The sequence below is a fragment of the Topomyia yanbarensis genome, chromosome 1 (genome assembly GCF_030247195.1).
Source record: "Topomyia yanbarensis strain Yona2022 chromosome 1, ASM3024719v1, whole genome shotgun sequence".
Taxonomy (NCBI): Eukaryota; Metazoa; Arthropoda; class Insecta; order Diptera; family Culicidae; genus Topomyia; species Topomyia yanbarensis.
In genome coordinates, this window is record NC_080670.1 from 165009189 (window position 1) to 165023530 (window position 14342).

The 14342-nt window shown below is 42.2% G+C and overlaps 1 protein-coding gene and 1 pseudogene across 1 annotated transcript; one reads left to right on the plus strand and one right to left on the minus strand.

Moving 5' to 3' along the window:
* The first annotated feature begins 4732 nt into the window (after window positions 1-4732).
* On the plus strand, window positions 4733-10593 carry LOC131676075 (uncharacterized). The gene is made up of 2 exons (XM_058955202.1): window positions 4733-9931; window positions 10447-10593. Exons 1-2 carry the CDS (start codon window positions 4733-4735, stop codon window positions 10591-10593), a joined length of 5346 nt encoding a protein of 1781 aa, XP_058811185.1.
* Window positions 10594-11896: 1303 nt separating this feature from the next.
* LOC131676076 (uncharacterized) lies at window positions 11897-12706 on the minus strand (annotated as a pseudogene).
* Between the last annotated feature and the right edge of the window lie 1636 nt (window positions 12707-14342).

A 14342-nucleotide genomic window follows, 5' to 3' on the forward strand; every position in this document is an offset into this window, starting at 1 on the left:
TACGCAGACAAATTCGTTTTCCTCGACGACGGGTTAAAGACACGACTGAACTTTCATCTACTTTGCGTGATCATAACTACTGCGAACGGTGGTTCCAGTCGAACGGTAACCGCATGTGTTCTGTCTACGGATGCAATTCACGTGCAGGAAATAATGTCAGTCTCCATAAATTTCCACTGAAAACAGACGAAAAATATTCTATCTGGATGCGTAATTTGAAGCATGGAAAAAATCAACAATCTATTCAAAGGTTTGCAGTAAGCATTTTGAGGATGCTGATTTCATGCTGTTCGAAATTCTTTCGGGATAAACTAGTCCTTGAATCAGCTGTGTTTTATTAGCAGATCAAAACTGTAATTATCGATATATTTTAGTTCATACATTTCTTCATTTCTTACTCATTAACTTACAGATTTTAGTTTCCCTCTCCATTTGCCTCATGTGGATATGAAACCTTCTAACAAATACTATTTTCGCTTTTTCTCTGCGCTTCAATAACATCATAATATTGACATTGACAGAACCTCAACTTATTTGCCAGCAATAATAAACATGCATCTGCATTCTTTAATCGGCAGCAAAAGGGTCGGCGATACTCGCCGTAACAGATGCCAGGTATGTTGTGAAGCACACAAAATAGTGTGGACATTTATCTATAAGTTACTTGCAAAGTCTTGAACTTTTCTTTTGAAACTTTTTTTAATGTCAGCATTATTATTGCTAAGTCAAAATTTTGCATCTAAAAAACAGTACAGATTTTTTTTCAAACCGAGCTTTTCTTTATAATTGCATTTTATGATAGGCGTGTTCGTGACTAACGGTTAAGATTGGCTTTCTTATAAACGGCTTTTTGAAATATCTAGCCAATTACAACAAGACAATAAGTGTTCCAATGTATAATCAATTTTTTCGTACAGTTATTTGACTTCCTGTTAGAATAATTTGTGTCAATACTTTGTACTTATAACCCAACATAATTTCTTTACTGTAAAACCCGCAATAATTTCATATGTATTCATAACCCGATATAATTTCAGGTGGTAAGAGACTCAAGAACACGGCTGTGCCCAAACGAAATTTACCGCGAGTTTTAGAGCTACGAAGAGACAACGCATATGGTAAACCTCGCTTCCATGTTCCAAAAAAACAGCTGCCACTTGAGAAACATTCAGCAAGAAACTCGGAAATCGACCCAGATGAAAGTGTAGTCTCAGCCGACTCGAAGTTAGATGATTTGTCCTGTCTACTTAATAGACCAACGATATCAGAATCATCTGATTATGACCATACGTTAAAGAAGGAACATGATCCAGTTCAAGAAGAGAAAAATACGGTTATAGGCTGGTCAGCAGTCCGCCATGAAGACAGTAACTTAGAAAACAAGGAAAAAACACAAATAAAAATGTGAACGAGATTGGCAAACTGGAAAAGGGAAGAGTATGGATTTTGTCAGACTTATTGATTTCAGACTATGATGTCAATACATGGACCGGCATACCAAGTCTTGATATTCTACAGGAGATTTGCTTAGTAGCGAAGAAACTAGAGGATGCTCTGTATGCACAAAAGTATAGTATGCATTGTTCTGATCGTGTCATTTTGGTGATGACGAAGCTCAAGCAAAATTTATCCTTCGCTGCGATCGCAACCTTGTTTCGAATTCACCTTGCAACGGTTTCAAAGTATTTTGCTTACACTGTACAAATTTTGTCAGCATTTGTGTACATGTCTCGGAAAGAAGAAATTTTGCAAAATATCCCACTATGTTTTCGTGACAAGTTCACAAATGTAACAATGGTACTTGACTGCACGGAAGTATCTTTGGCAACTCCAAAATGTCTTAACTGTCGGATTGCCACATACTCTCAATACAAATCACGAACACGCAGAAAAAAGATTTGTAGGTTCAATAAAAATATGGATTAAATTCAATAAATAAAATTATTGGTCGGGAGACAATAAATTTATTTATTGAATTCAATAAAATTTATTTATTGCTTTCTAATAATTTTTTTTATTGAAAATAAAAGAAAATTATTGAAATTAAAAATGTTTTATGGATAGCAAAAATACATTGTTTTTCTAATAAAAAAATATTGTGAAATTAATAATTTTGTTGGTTAAAGTGATAAACAATAATTGATTGAATTCAATAACACATATTTTTGGTTTAAATATGCTAAATTTTTCTGCGTGAAGGACTGCAAAAATTTTAGTTGGGGTGACTCCTGCCGGGCTGATATCATATTGTAGTAAAGTTTGCTCTGGTAAGGCTTCGGACAAATTTTTCTTTAACGATGAACAATTGATTGAAAAGCTATATCCTCACGTCGATGAAATTATGGCGGACAAAGGATTAACAATAGAATCGGAGCTATCTCAAAAAGGCATAAAGCTACATATCCCACCTTTTATGAGAAGTCATCGACTGACAGACGAACAGGCCCGTATAAACGAAGCTATTGCTAAAGCAAGAATTCACGTGGAGCGAATAATGCAACGATTGAAACTGTTTGCAATTCTGCAAGAAACGCTTGATGCATCGATTATTGGTCACATTGATGACATAATGACCATCATTTGCGGTTTCGTTAATCTGTCTAACCCAATTCTTCGTGATGACAAATTTTAATTGCCTGAAATAAATTAAAATAATAAAATAAAACAATATTACTCTAACAACCACATCCTTTATTTAGTGCAGGAAGGAATAAGTAACAACCTAGCAGTTAAATAAAAATAGATAAATGAAGAAACATCTTAGTATGTTTAATATTTTGACAAGTTTACGTACTACAATCTGGTAAAAGTGTTGAAAGAATGCGAGTGAAGTACAGCCCTTTCAATCCATTAACGAAAGAACGATCAAAATCCACTTCGATGAGTAAAAAGTCGTCATCCTTTGCAGAATACAGGATAAAGTCACATTTGTCGCATTGAAGGACCCACATGTTCATTTGGACTTGGCAGTAGTATGCGTGATTTTTGTTCAGTTGCACCTCACCAGTAACCGGGCACCGTTTCACATATTTTTTCACCGTCCCACATTGTTCCAATTCCAGAATAGTGCCGTTCTCACCTGTCAAGGGGCATTTAATTTCTAAAACGACGTTGTTCAAGCAATCGACACCATCTGGAGAGGCACCGAACCAGTTTTCTTCAGGTTTGATAACCAACCCACAATAGGGATCTTTAGGGGTGTGCGGGTTAAGGCATATTCTGATGCAGATTAGTACCGTGAGTTAATATCTCAGTCCTTTTTCAATTTTTTGGCCCGAAACTATTGAAAAAAACATTTTTTAGTTTGTTTCCTTTTAGGACAATAACACATCCAAACCCATGCTACTTGCACGACCCTATAGGTTGCCTTATCAGATCTACCATAGTTCGCAGATGAAACTTGGGATGGCAGGTTGCTAGCGGATTGACAAAGTACCAGATCATGCTGTGTGGGGTGCTGTCCCGGTTAACAATGAGGCGAACGAGATATTTGCAGATACGTCATTTAGTAGGACAACTGTCAGTTTGCTGGTTGAGTTTAATTTGTTTTTTTTTTTTAATTTAAAAATCATAAAAGAATAATTAAGTGTTTAGATTAACCGTACAAATTTAGCGATGTTACTAAAGGGAGCTGATAACGGTGTAGGTTTTACTTTGTAACCCCACTCGTATACGTTAGCCGTGTAGCATTGGCATTTTGCTTCCTATGCATTTCGTCACCTATACATAGATAGTAACAGCTGTAATAGGGAAAAATAAATTCAGTTGATTCCGACCGTCGAACTGTGAACACTACCTGCAAAATAAAAGAAAAGTGGTTAATAAAATTAGTACTTACCGTGTAGTTTTTCGTGGTTCCTGCCCTTCTTCAAAGTGCTGCTTGCTGTTCCATCTGCTGCGGTGTTCAGCTGCTGCTTGCTGCGTTGCTGTCCAAATCGGTGAGCTAAAAAAACCACAACGTAGGACACTTAGCGCGATCATAATTGGTGCCGTGACCAGGATCGCCATTAGCAAACGATCGATTCCGCCATCGCCGATTCGTTTGAACAGCAACTTTGTCTCGCCGGACATTCTTGAAGTCGCCATTGTAGACGCCGTCTATTTTCCCGCTTGGATATCTGAGAGTCGCCATCGCTATCTTCAAGCACCTGTTGGAATATATTTATACAAGGCCTGATACCTTCAGGCAGAAGGTTAGTCTCTGTCCAACGGAAATTTTGTGCTTTCTGGTGCGCTCTAGATATTTGTTTCTTCTGTTTCATTGAGGCTTCATCAAATTCTTGGAATTCTTTCGACGGTCGACGACGAGGACAGTTTTTCGGATCCGGTAGTTTGCGAGGCAGTGCACATACTGGCTCTACGATCCACTCGAGGGATACTTACGTGACCGCCCATCTCTATGGCCCCTGCGCCGTGTATTGAATAGACTCGAGGATCACCTACGGTACTCGGCCATCTAGCGCCATTTTCTTCGATACGACTTGCAGCCATTGTAGCGTGTATCTGCGAACAATATAGCTTCCTGATTCGGATCAAGATTTTGGAATTCTTGATCGAGTTCCAGCCTGTTCCTGTTTGGATATAAAATTCAAGGCATTGATTGCTTTGGAGAAGGTGAGTACCTTTCCAATCTGCAATAGTTTATCCTCCGGGTCTACCGTGGTCCTTTTTTCTGCAGATCGACGCATTTTCGAACCACAACCGTTCTTTCGATCGCTTATTGCTGGTCAAGATGGCTGACAACCAGCGAATCAATCAGCTGACTGCAAGGAGAGCTACGATGATTGGCGCTCTGGGTCGGGCTGAGGCATTTCTGGTGGACTACAACGCTCAGCGGGACGAACCTCAGGTACTATTGAGGCTTGAGCATTTAAACAGCATTTGGGCTGCTCTGGAGGAAATTCAAACCGAGCTGGAAACTGAAGCGACAGATCAAGAAGGTAGGGCACAACATGATGCAGTCCGTGCTGATTTCGAACCCCGGCTTTTTACAATAAAGGCTTCATTAATTACTAAACTGCCTGCACTTCCTGGTAACGCTAGTAACCCCCGACCCCCGCATGCTACTTCCGCTCTCTCTGGCATTAAACTGCCTACTATTTCGCTTCCTGAGTTCGATGGCGACTATATGCAATGGCTGACCTTTCATGATACGTTCTTGGCTTTAATCCACAACAACGCTGATGTTCCACCTATTCAGAAGTTCCATTACTTGAGAGCAGCCGTCAAGGGGGAGGCTGCTCAATTGATCGAATCCATCGCAATTTGCTCCGCTAATTATATTCTTGCTTGGGAAGCTCTCGTGGGACGGTATTCCAACGAATATCTACTGAAGAAGCGACACCTTCAGGCACTCTTCGACATTCCACGCATGAAGAAGGAGACTGCAGCAACGCTTCACGGATTGGTAGATGAGTTCGAGAGACACACGAAGATTCTTCACCAGTTGGGAGAACCGACGGATGCCTGGAGCACCATCCTTGAGCATTTATTGTGCACGCGACTACACGATGACTCTCTGAAGGCCTGGGAGGACCACGCATCCACAACGCAGCACCCGAATTTTGCTTGCTTGATCGATTTTCTCCAGCGTAGAACCCGCGTGTTGGAATCGATCTCCGTTAATCACCATCAATCTACAAGTGCGACTAATGACGGTGCGTCCACCAGTCAGTTCCGGAGGCATTCCCAGTTTCGTTTGTCGTCCTGCGCATCCACCGCTAGCCCGTCGTTCAAGTGCCCCACGTGCAGCCAATCGCATTCTCTGGCAAGGTGTGGCAAGTTTAATAGTATGTCTGTGAATGATCGGCAGCAATTTGTAAATCTGAAGCGATTGTGCCACAATTGCCTGAGAGGAGATCACATGGTACGTCAATGCCCCTGTGATATGAATTGCAGAAAATGTAACCAGCGCCACCATACTCTTCTGCATACGGGCCAAACCGCCGGCCCAAAGAAGTTCAGCAACGACGCGACTTCTCGTTCAATTAATTCCATCGAGCCTGCTGTCAAGGCTACTTCGTCGTCTACTAACGTAATCTCCGAGCAAACCATTGTTGCTGCTGCTGAAGATGTTTCGATTGTTAGTGCTTCCCTTCAGCAACCTCGTGAAAACGTTTTCTTATTGACCGTCATCGTCAACGTCGTCGATGCTTATGGGCAGCATCACCCTGCACGCGCTTTACTGGACAGCGCATCGCAGCCAAATCTGATCACCAACCGCATGGCTCGTATTCTCCGCTTAAAGAAGCATCCCGTCAACGTTACTGTCCAAGGGGCCGGACAAGTATCGAAAGTCATTAGCGAATCTGTCTACGCCCAAGTCAGCTCAAGGAAGGAACCTTTCTCTTGTGGTGTTAGCTTCCTCGTAATGGATAAAGTGACGGCCAATCTTCCATCGCATAATGTCTCCATAGCCGAATGGAGAATCCCAAAGGATCTCTTTCTCGCGGATCCAACATTCCACAAGAGCCAGCCGATCGATATGGTGCTCGGAGCTAAGCATTTTTACTCCTTCTTCCCGAATGCCGCACGCATACAATTGCATGGCAATCTCCCACTCCTAGTTGACAGCGTTTTTGGGTGGATCGTTGCGGGTTCGGCTGATTCAATTCTTCCAACACAGAGAGTATCTTCCAGTCCCAGCAGTATCGTAACTGTATCGATGGTTTCCTTGGAAGAAAGTCTGGAGCGTTTTTGGAAAATGGAAGAACTGACAACCAAGGACAACTACTCCATCGAAGAGAGGCGTTGTGAAACCCTCTACCAAGCGACGGTCGCCAGAAACCCCGATGGACGATACATGGTTCGCCTTCCTCGAAAACCTGACTTTGACGATATGCTGGGCGAGTCTAAGGCAAGCGCATTGCGACGATTCGAATATTTGGAGCGACGCTTGGAACGAAACTCCGACCTAAAACTAGAGTACCACCGTTTCATGCAAGAATACCTCGACCTTGGCCATATGCAGCTGACCAAAACAACTGGCGCCGAAAGCTCCAAATCTTTTTACTTACCGCACCATCCTGTCATCAAAGAAGCGAGTTCCACGACGAAAGTTCGTGTTGTGTTCGATGGTTCGGCAAAAACATCTACCGGTTTCTCCCTCAACGATGCCCTCTGTGTTGGTCCAGTAGTTCAAGACGAGCTACTTACCACAATGCTACGGTTTCGCACGTACCCAATTGCTTTAGTCGGTGACATAGCGAAAATGTATCGACAAGTCCTCATGCACCCAGATGATGTTCCACTGCAGCGAATTTTCTGGCGATTTTCCCCCGACCAACCAGTGCAAGCCTTCGACTTACTTACCGTTACTTACGGGTTAGCTCCGTCATCATTTTTGGCAACTCGTACACTGCTACAGCTAGCTGACGATGAAGGTCAGTCCTATCCCCTCGGCAGCAGGGCTCTCCGGAAAGGCTTTTACGTCGACGATTTCATCAGTGGGGAGCAATCGATCGAAAAAGCCATCCGCCTACGCAAAGAAATCAGCGAATTACTTGGGAAGGGAGGATTTGTTCTTCGCAAGTGGACTTCCAATCGACTCGAAGTCCTACACGGATTAAACGCCGACCAAATCGGCACTCAATCCCCTCTGGAGTTCACCCCCCACGAAACGGTGAAAGCTCTGGGAATAATTTGGGAACCAGAAGGAGATTTTCTTCGATTCGATTCGCAAGTGCAACATGACGGCAAACCGCCCACCAAACGATCAATTTTATCGTCTATTGCCAAGCTATTTGACCCCATCGGCCTGATTGCGCCCGTTGTTGTGCGGGCCAAAATCATTATGCAGCAGTTGTGGCTACTACCAATTGAGTGGGATGATCCAGTTCCCAAAAATATTCGTGTCAACTGGGAAAAGTATCACAACGAATTGCCGAAAATTACCGCGCACAGAGTAAGTCGCTACGCATTTCTACCCTGTTCCACCATGCAATTGCATACCTTCGCCGACGCGTCCGAACTAGCCTACGGCGCGTGCACCTACGCCCGTTGCCAAGACGAACAAGGAAACATAAAAATCGAACTTCTTGCCGCCAAGTCCCGTGTTGCTCCGCTAAAACGACTGACTATCGCACGTCTGGAACTCTGCGCTGCAGTTTTGGCCGCTCATCTCCACGATCGAGTCAAACGAGCTCTCGATATTGACGTTTCTGCTTCCATTTTCTGGTCGGATTCTGCTATCGTTCTCCAATGGCTCCAATCATCTCCAAACACATGGCAAACCTTTGTGGGAAATAGAGTTTCGGAAGTGCAGCACTTCACTCGTGGCTGTCAGTGGAAGCACGTTGCTGGTATCGAGAATCCCGCCGATTTGGTGTCCCGGGGTATGTCGGTCGACGAGTTCCTGGCTAGCACGTTATGGAAGGAAGGACCGCATTGGCTTCTTCTGCCGGATCGAGAATGGACCAGCTCTAACCCGCCAAGTGTGGCCGAGGAAATGCTAGAAGTTCGACACATCGTAGCTACCGTACAGTCAGTTCCATCAGTCAATGCATTGTTTCTCCGTTGGTCGTCATACACCCGCCTACTACACGTTACAGGCTACTGCCTTCGCTTTCTGTTGAACGCCCACGCCAAGGCCAGAACTCAGCCTCCCCCCAACGCAGAACCTGTTGCGAAATCACTGTCTGTGGAAATACTTACCAAAGCCAAACTTACCCTGATTCGCCTTGCTCAACAAGATGCATTTAGTCCTGAAATAAAAGAGTTGGAAAGGGGGAAACCTATATCAAAACGCTCACATGTACGCCAAATGAGTCCGTTTCTAGACCAGGAGAAAGTGATGAGGGTCGGAGGCCGTCTTAAACTAGCACAGTTACCCTACCAAATGAAACATCCCGCCCTACTACCCAGCTTTCATCCCCTATCACGTTTAATTGCCATGAACTATCATGAAAAAATGCTTCACGCCGGTGGGCGACTGCTATTATCAGCCATGCGCGAAGAGTTTTGGCCACTGCACGGTCGTCGCCTAGCACGTAGCACTGTGCGTAAATGTTTCCGCTGCGCTCGCCTTAATCCAGTGCCTGCTCATCAACACATCGGGCAGCTACCCGTTCACCGAATTATTCCCAGCCGTCCATTCAGTATCGTTGGAGTCGATTACGCTGGCCCGCTGTACCTTAAGCCGATCCACAAACGCGCAGCATCTGCAAAGGCGTACATCTGTTTGTTCGTCTGTTTCGCCACCAAAGCGGTCCACATTGAGCTCGTCAGCGATCTGTCCACTCAGGCTTTCCTATGTGCGCTTCGTCGTTTTATCGCCAGACGTGGTCGCCCAGCACACATCCACTCAGACAATGGCAAAAACTTTGAAGGAGCTAAAAATGAATTACCGGAATTATTTGCCATGCTTCAAAACTCGGAAGTAAACGAACAGATCGCATCTACCTGTGCTGACGAAGGAATCACTTGGCACTTAGTTCCGCCAAAAGCGCCCCATTTCGGCGGGCTATGGGAAGCTGCCGTTAAAGTAGCTAAAAAGCATCTCCACCGCCAGCTCGGTCCGTCTCGACTGTCATTTGAGGATGTCAGCACTGTGCTCACTCAGATCGAAGCACTGATGAACTCCCGGCCGCTGCTTCCTATGTCGGACGATCCCGATGAATTAGCTGCACTAACACCTGCGCATTTTCTGATCGGAACCAGTATGCTAGCCTTGCCCGACCCAGACCATCGGAACATCCCTGTCAACCGACTGGATCACTACCAGAAGCTGCAACTGCACGTCCAAAAATTTTGGTGTCATTGGCGCACCGAATACCTCCAGGAGCTTCAGAAAGACACCGTGATGTACCAACGAAACGATAGTTTGCTTCCCGGTCGAATGGTTATTGTCGTCGATGAAATGCAGCAGCCAATACGTTGGCCGCTCGCCCGAATCCTGACCACTTCACCCGGCCCGGATGGAATGACACGTGTTGTAACGCTGCGTACTGCTCGGGGAATTGGGTCATTAAATGAGAAAAAAAAGTCGTTTTTTATTACTTACCTCGATAAAGCTGATTTTCGTGATTGCAACAATGTTTTTTTCCAACTCAGGAAACGTGAAAATAATATTAAAATTTAAAATAAAGAAATATGTTGACAGTCTGGATTTGACACTATAGGAAGGATTTGACATATCGAATTTCACGACAAATGATGCCCTGTCAGAAAAAATTAGGGCATGTTTTCTCGGTTTTCCCAGAGGGTTATTGTTATTTGACATAAACACCATCCATTGCATATAGTTTTTCTTTCATTTTGGGTGTTGTCCTGATAGGAGATGTAAACAACCGCAGTTTTCCTATGTATGGTTGCCAAGTTTACATAAGATTTATTTTAAAAAACAAAAAAATCGTTTTTACGTATTACAACGAATTTTTTTTTGAAATAATGTTATATTATGTATATTGGACCTAAAATTTATCGAATGGAACGGAAAACTATATATAGCTTAATGACCCAATTATCACCCGCCCAATCACCAAAATTTGCCTGCTGTCTGATCCTGCTACTACTGCCAACGACGAAGAAGATGATCCGCTGGCCACCAACCAACATCCGGCCCAACGATCCGAGGTTCCTGAAAATGAAAATTGAAAAAAAAAGAAATTGAATTTTGTATACTCACCTAGTTGATAAGTTGAAATTTTTTCTTGTGAATTTTGTTTATTTTGAAATGACATTTCAAGGGGGTGGCAATGTTTAGATTAACCGTACAAATTTAGCGATGTTACTAAAGGGAGCTGATAACGGTGTAGGTTTTACTTTGTAACCCCACTCGTATACGTTAGCCGTGTAGCATTGGCATTTTGCTTCCTATGCATTTCGTCACCTATACATAGATAGTAACAGCTGTAATAGGGAAAAATAAATTCAGTTGATTCCGACCGTCGAACTGTGAACACTACCTGCAAAATAAAAGAAAAGTGGTTAATAAAATTAGTACTTACCGTGTAGTTTTTCGTGGTTCCTGCCCTTCTTCAAAGTGCTGCTTGCTGTTCCATCTGCTGCGGTGTTCAGCTGCTGCTTGCTGCGTTGCTGTCCAAATCGGTGAGCTAAAAAAACCACAACGTAGGACACTTAGCGCGATCATTAAGGTTTAAGAATGATATGAGTGTACTCGTAAGGACACCCGCTACCAATACATATGAAAAACTGGCACAATTTTTCCAAATTAAAGATCCCTATTCATTATCATCGGGTTGCGTTTTTGTTTATAACATTGGAAAGTAGCAGATTCGGTTTTTCTACCATACTGTATCGCTTTACTCTTCAAGGCTTTAATGCTCCAATATTGGGTTATTTTCTATTCCCAATTTGGATTAGCGTTAGTAAGGTAAGTGAATAGTTTGTAACACGAACTAGCGGTGATCCAAATCGACCTTTGAATTTTCCAAAAGTTGGAAGTTTGACTCTGAGTTTCAATCGCCATTTCAATAATTCTCGCTAAGTCCACATTTATATGCTCTCTATAAAATTTCTCCTCCTGCACTGTTGCAAATTAGTATTGTGTTGTTAAAACGTTGGTGCGTGCATACGTCAGCATGCGCTGCAATTCGTTTGATCGATAAAATTCAACATTTACTGTGGACCCCTTACACTGCAGCCCGGTCAAACCATTCGGAATTTGATTCGGAATCCTGAATTGAGTCAGTATGGATTCCTAATCAAATGCAACAACCGATTCTGAGTCGGAATCGGTTGTTGCATTTCGTTTGGAATCCATAATGACTCCATTCAGAAATCCGAACCGGTTTCGGAATGAGTTTAACTGGGAGTAATCGATCAGGATACATAAGTGGCTCGTTTAACTGTCTCCCGTTTATATGTTTTGCAATGGCAGAATTCTTGGCAACTGAAATTTAAATCAAAATGATTTTAAACGTAAAGTAGATCTAAATTATGTTCTTTGTTTACCATTCAAAATCCTGTTGAACGACTCGGCTAAAATATTGTTTTGCAATTGTATGTCCGGGGGAAGTAGGCGAACATATTGTTTTATGCAACAGAGTTGACTGATTCGTTTTGCTCTCCACTTGTTGAATTTTTTTTTGTGATTCCCCATGCTTGGACTGCAGTAGTGCAGGAAAGCAACTCACAGTAACTAGAACTGATAAGCAAACTTTATTTTCTAGTTTCATTTAAAATGCCTAAAGGATAGTAGCTTACCGATTAAGTTGCAACAAGCAAGCAATAATGTGCTTACAGCAAGCCGTCCCTGCCTTACAAGAACATTTCAACGCCCACCCGGAGACATTGGCAGTGATTTTCAGGTCAATTGTGTGCGGTATATGCTGTGGATGAGATGACTGTCTTACAAACCCCGTAATGTAAACATAGTCCGCTGAATTTTCTGTGTAGCCTATAAATATCACATGCTTAGCCTCGAACACGGCACAACCCTCGCGAATTGGTCGCACTGAGTCGCCAACATAATCTAATATGTCGATTAGATTAACATTAACCGTAACGTCTTTTCGGTTTCCACCTGAAATATATGGAGAACTATGAAAACCTAACCTAGATGGTAAGCGAACATATTTTGAAAGATTTCCTACGTTTCATCTTACTAAAACTGTAAATAATCATTTCAGTAGTTTTCGCATTGAATTTCTTACCTTCCGAGTCCATTGCTCTAATTATTTTTTGTTTATTTTCAAGGAAAAAACAAAGTAAAGGATAACCTGCAAACCTGTGAACCCGTATATGATAAATGTATAAACATCCACCTTTTTCTGTTTCCCCAAATCATAAGCAGATGTCGCTTTAGGTGATGAAGCTTTGCAGCAAAACGTCAATTGCACGCGCCACTATCATGATTTTTGTGATTTGAGCGACATCTTGTTTGTTAATTTCTGGTGCGATTTTTGGATTCGTGGATAGGGGGCGCTTGCGGAGCGGTAATTCAAATTCTAGCTACATCTGCTGTGTGAAAAGCAAAGAAGGTAGCGACCTCTTTGTTCTTTTTTCATTGTCCACGCAACTCTTTTGTGACTGCAGCGCTGCTCAAGTGGCAAACATAGAAAACCATCCAACGTTCAACAGAATGTGAAGAATAGAATGCATTTGAGATTTTTTTTCATATCTGTAACAATAGCAGCAATATTGTCCATCATTTGCCATGTCATTTTGAAATTCCCATACTCAGCAGAACTGACATAACCAATCTTGTTGGGAATAACTGTTGTTGATTCGAAATGTGCGAGGAAGTTCAACCCGAAATAGGCCGGAGTATTCCGGCTCCGTGTTAATTTTTTTGGTCACAAAATTATGTTCCGTTGAGACGATTTTTTGTGATTTGAGCGACACCTTATTTGATAATTTCCGGTGAAATTTTTGGATGCGGATTTGTGAATAGGGAGCGCTTGGTAGAGCAAAAGCGGTAACTCTATTCGAATTCTAGCTACATCTGCTGTGTAAAAAGAAAAGAAGGCAGCGACCTCGTTGTTCTCATTGTTCTCTTTTGTGACTGCAGCACTCCCCAAGCGGCAAGCATAGACCCAGTAAAGTTCAGCTGGAAATGGGTCGGAATTCTGGCTGGTTCTAATTAGTATTTCGGCTCCAGTGACATTGGTAATATATTATTATATTCACTGGGTCATTAAGCTATATATAGTTTTCCGTTCCATTCGATAAATTTTAGGTCCAATATAGGGTGATGAGCCTATTTGCACCATGTTTCTATTAACACCCTACCCATTTGAAGCCGTTGATTAGAGCAGTGTCTGCCATCTTTGTTCAACGCATTGAGTCAAATGGTAGCGCAACAATAGAGGCACTAGATTCGAGTTTTCATTGTGCTCAAACACGAGAATTTTACTGTTTTCAACGCATTTGTGTTATTATATTGGTTCTTAACAACGAAGCAAAGCGGTTCATGTCAATTTTTACGCATTCCATTGATTGTAAGGCAAGAAATTACCGAATTAGTGAGGCACCTTGCTTAGTATGGTGAAAATAGGCTCATCACCCTACATAATACAACATTATTTCAAAAAAAATTTCGTTTTTTTGTTTTTTAAAATAAATCTTATGTAAACTTGGCAACCATACATAGGAAAACTGCAGTTGTTTACATCTGGCCTATCAGGACAACACTCAAAATGAAAAAAAAAACTATATTCAATGCATGGTGTTTATGTCAATTAAAAATAACCCTGCGGGAAAACATGCCTTAATTTTTTCTGACAGGGCATCATTTGTCGTGAAATTCGATATGTCAAATCCTTCCTATAGTGTCAAATCCAGACTGTCAACATATTTCTTTATTTTAAATTTTAATATTATTTTCACGTTTCCTGAGTTGGAAAAAAACATTGTTGCAATCACGAAAATCAGCCTTAAAA

Excerpts from the sequence above, each read along its gene's own strand:
- LOC131676075 (XM_058955202.1), top strand. The coding sequence starts at position 4,733 with ATGGCTGACAACCAGCGAATCAATCAGCTGACTGCAAGGAGAGCTACG. Across the intron at positions 9,932-10,446 it reads CGGATGGAATGACACGTGTT|CTTAATGACCCAATTATCAC; the intron begins GTAACGCTGCGT and ends AACTATATATAG.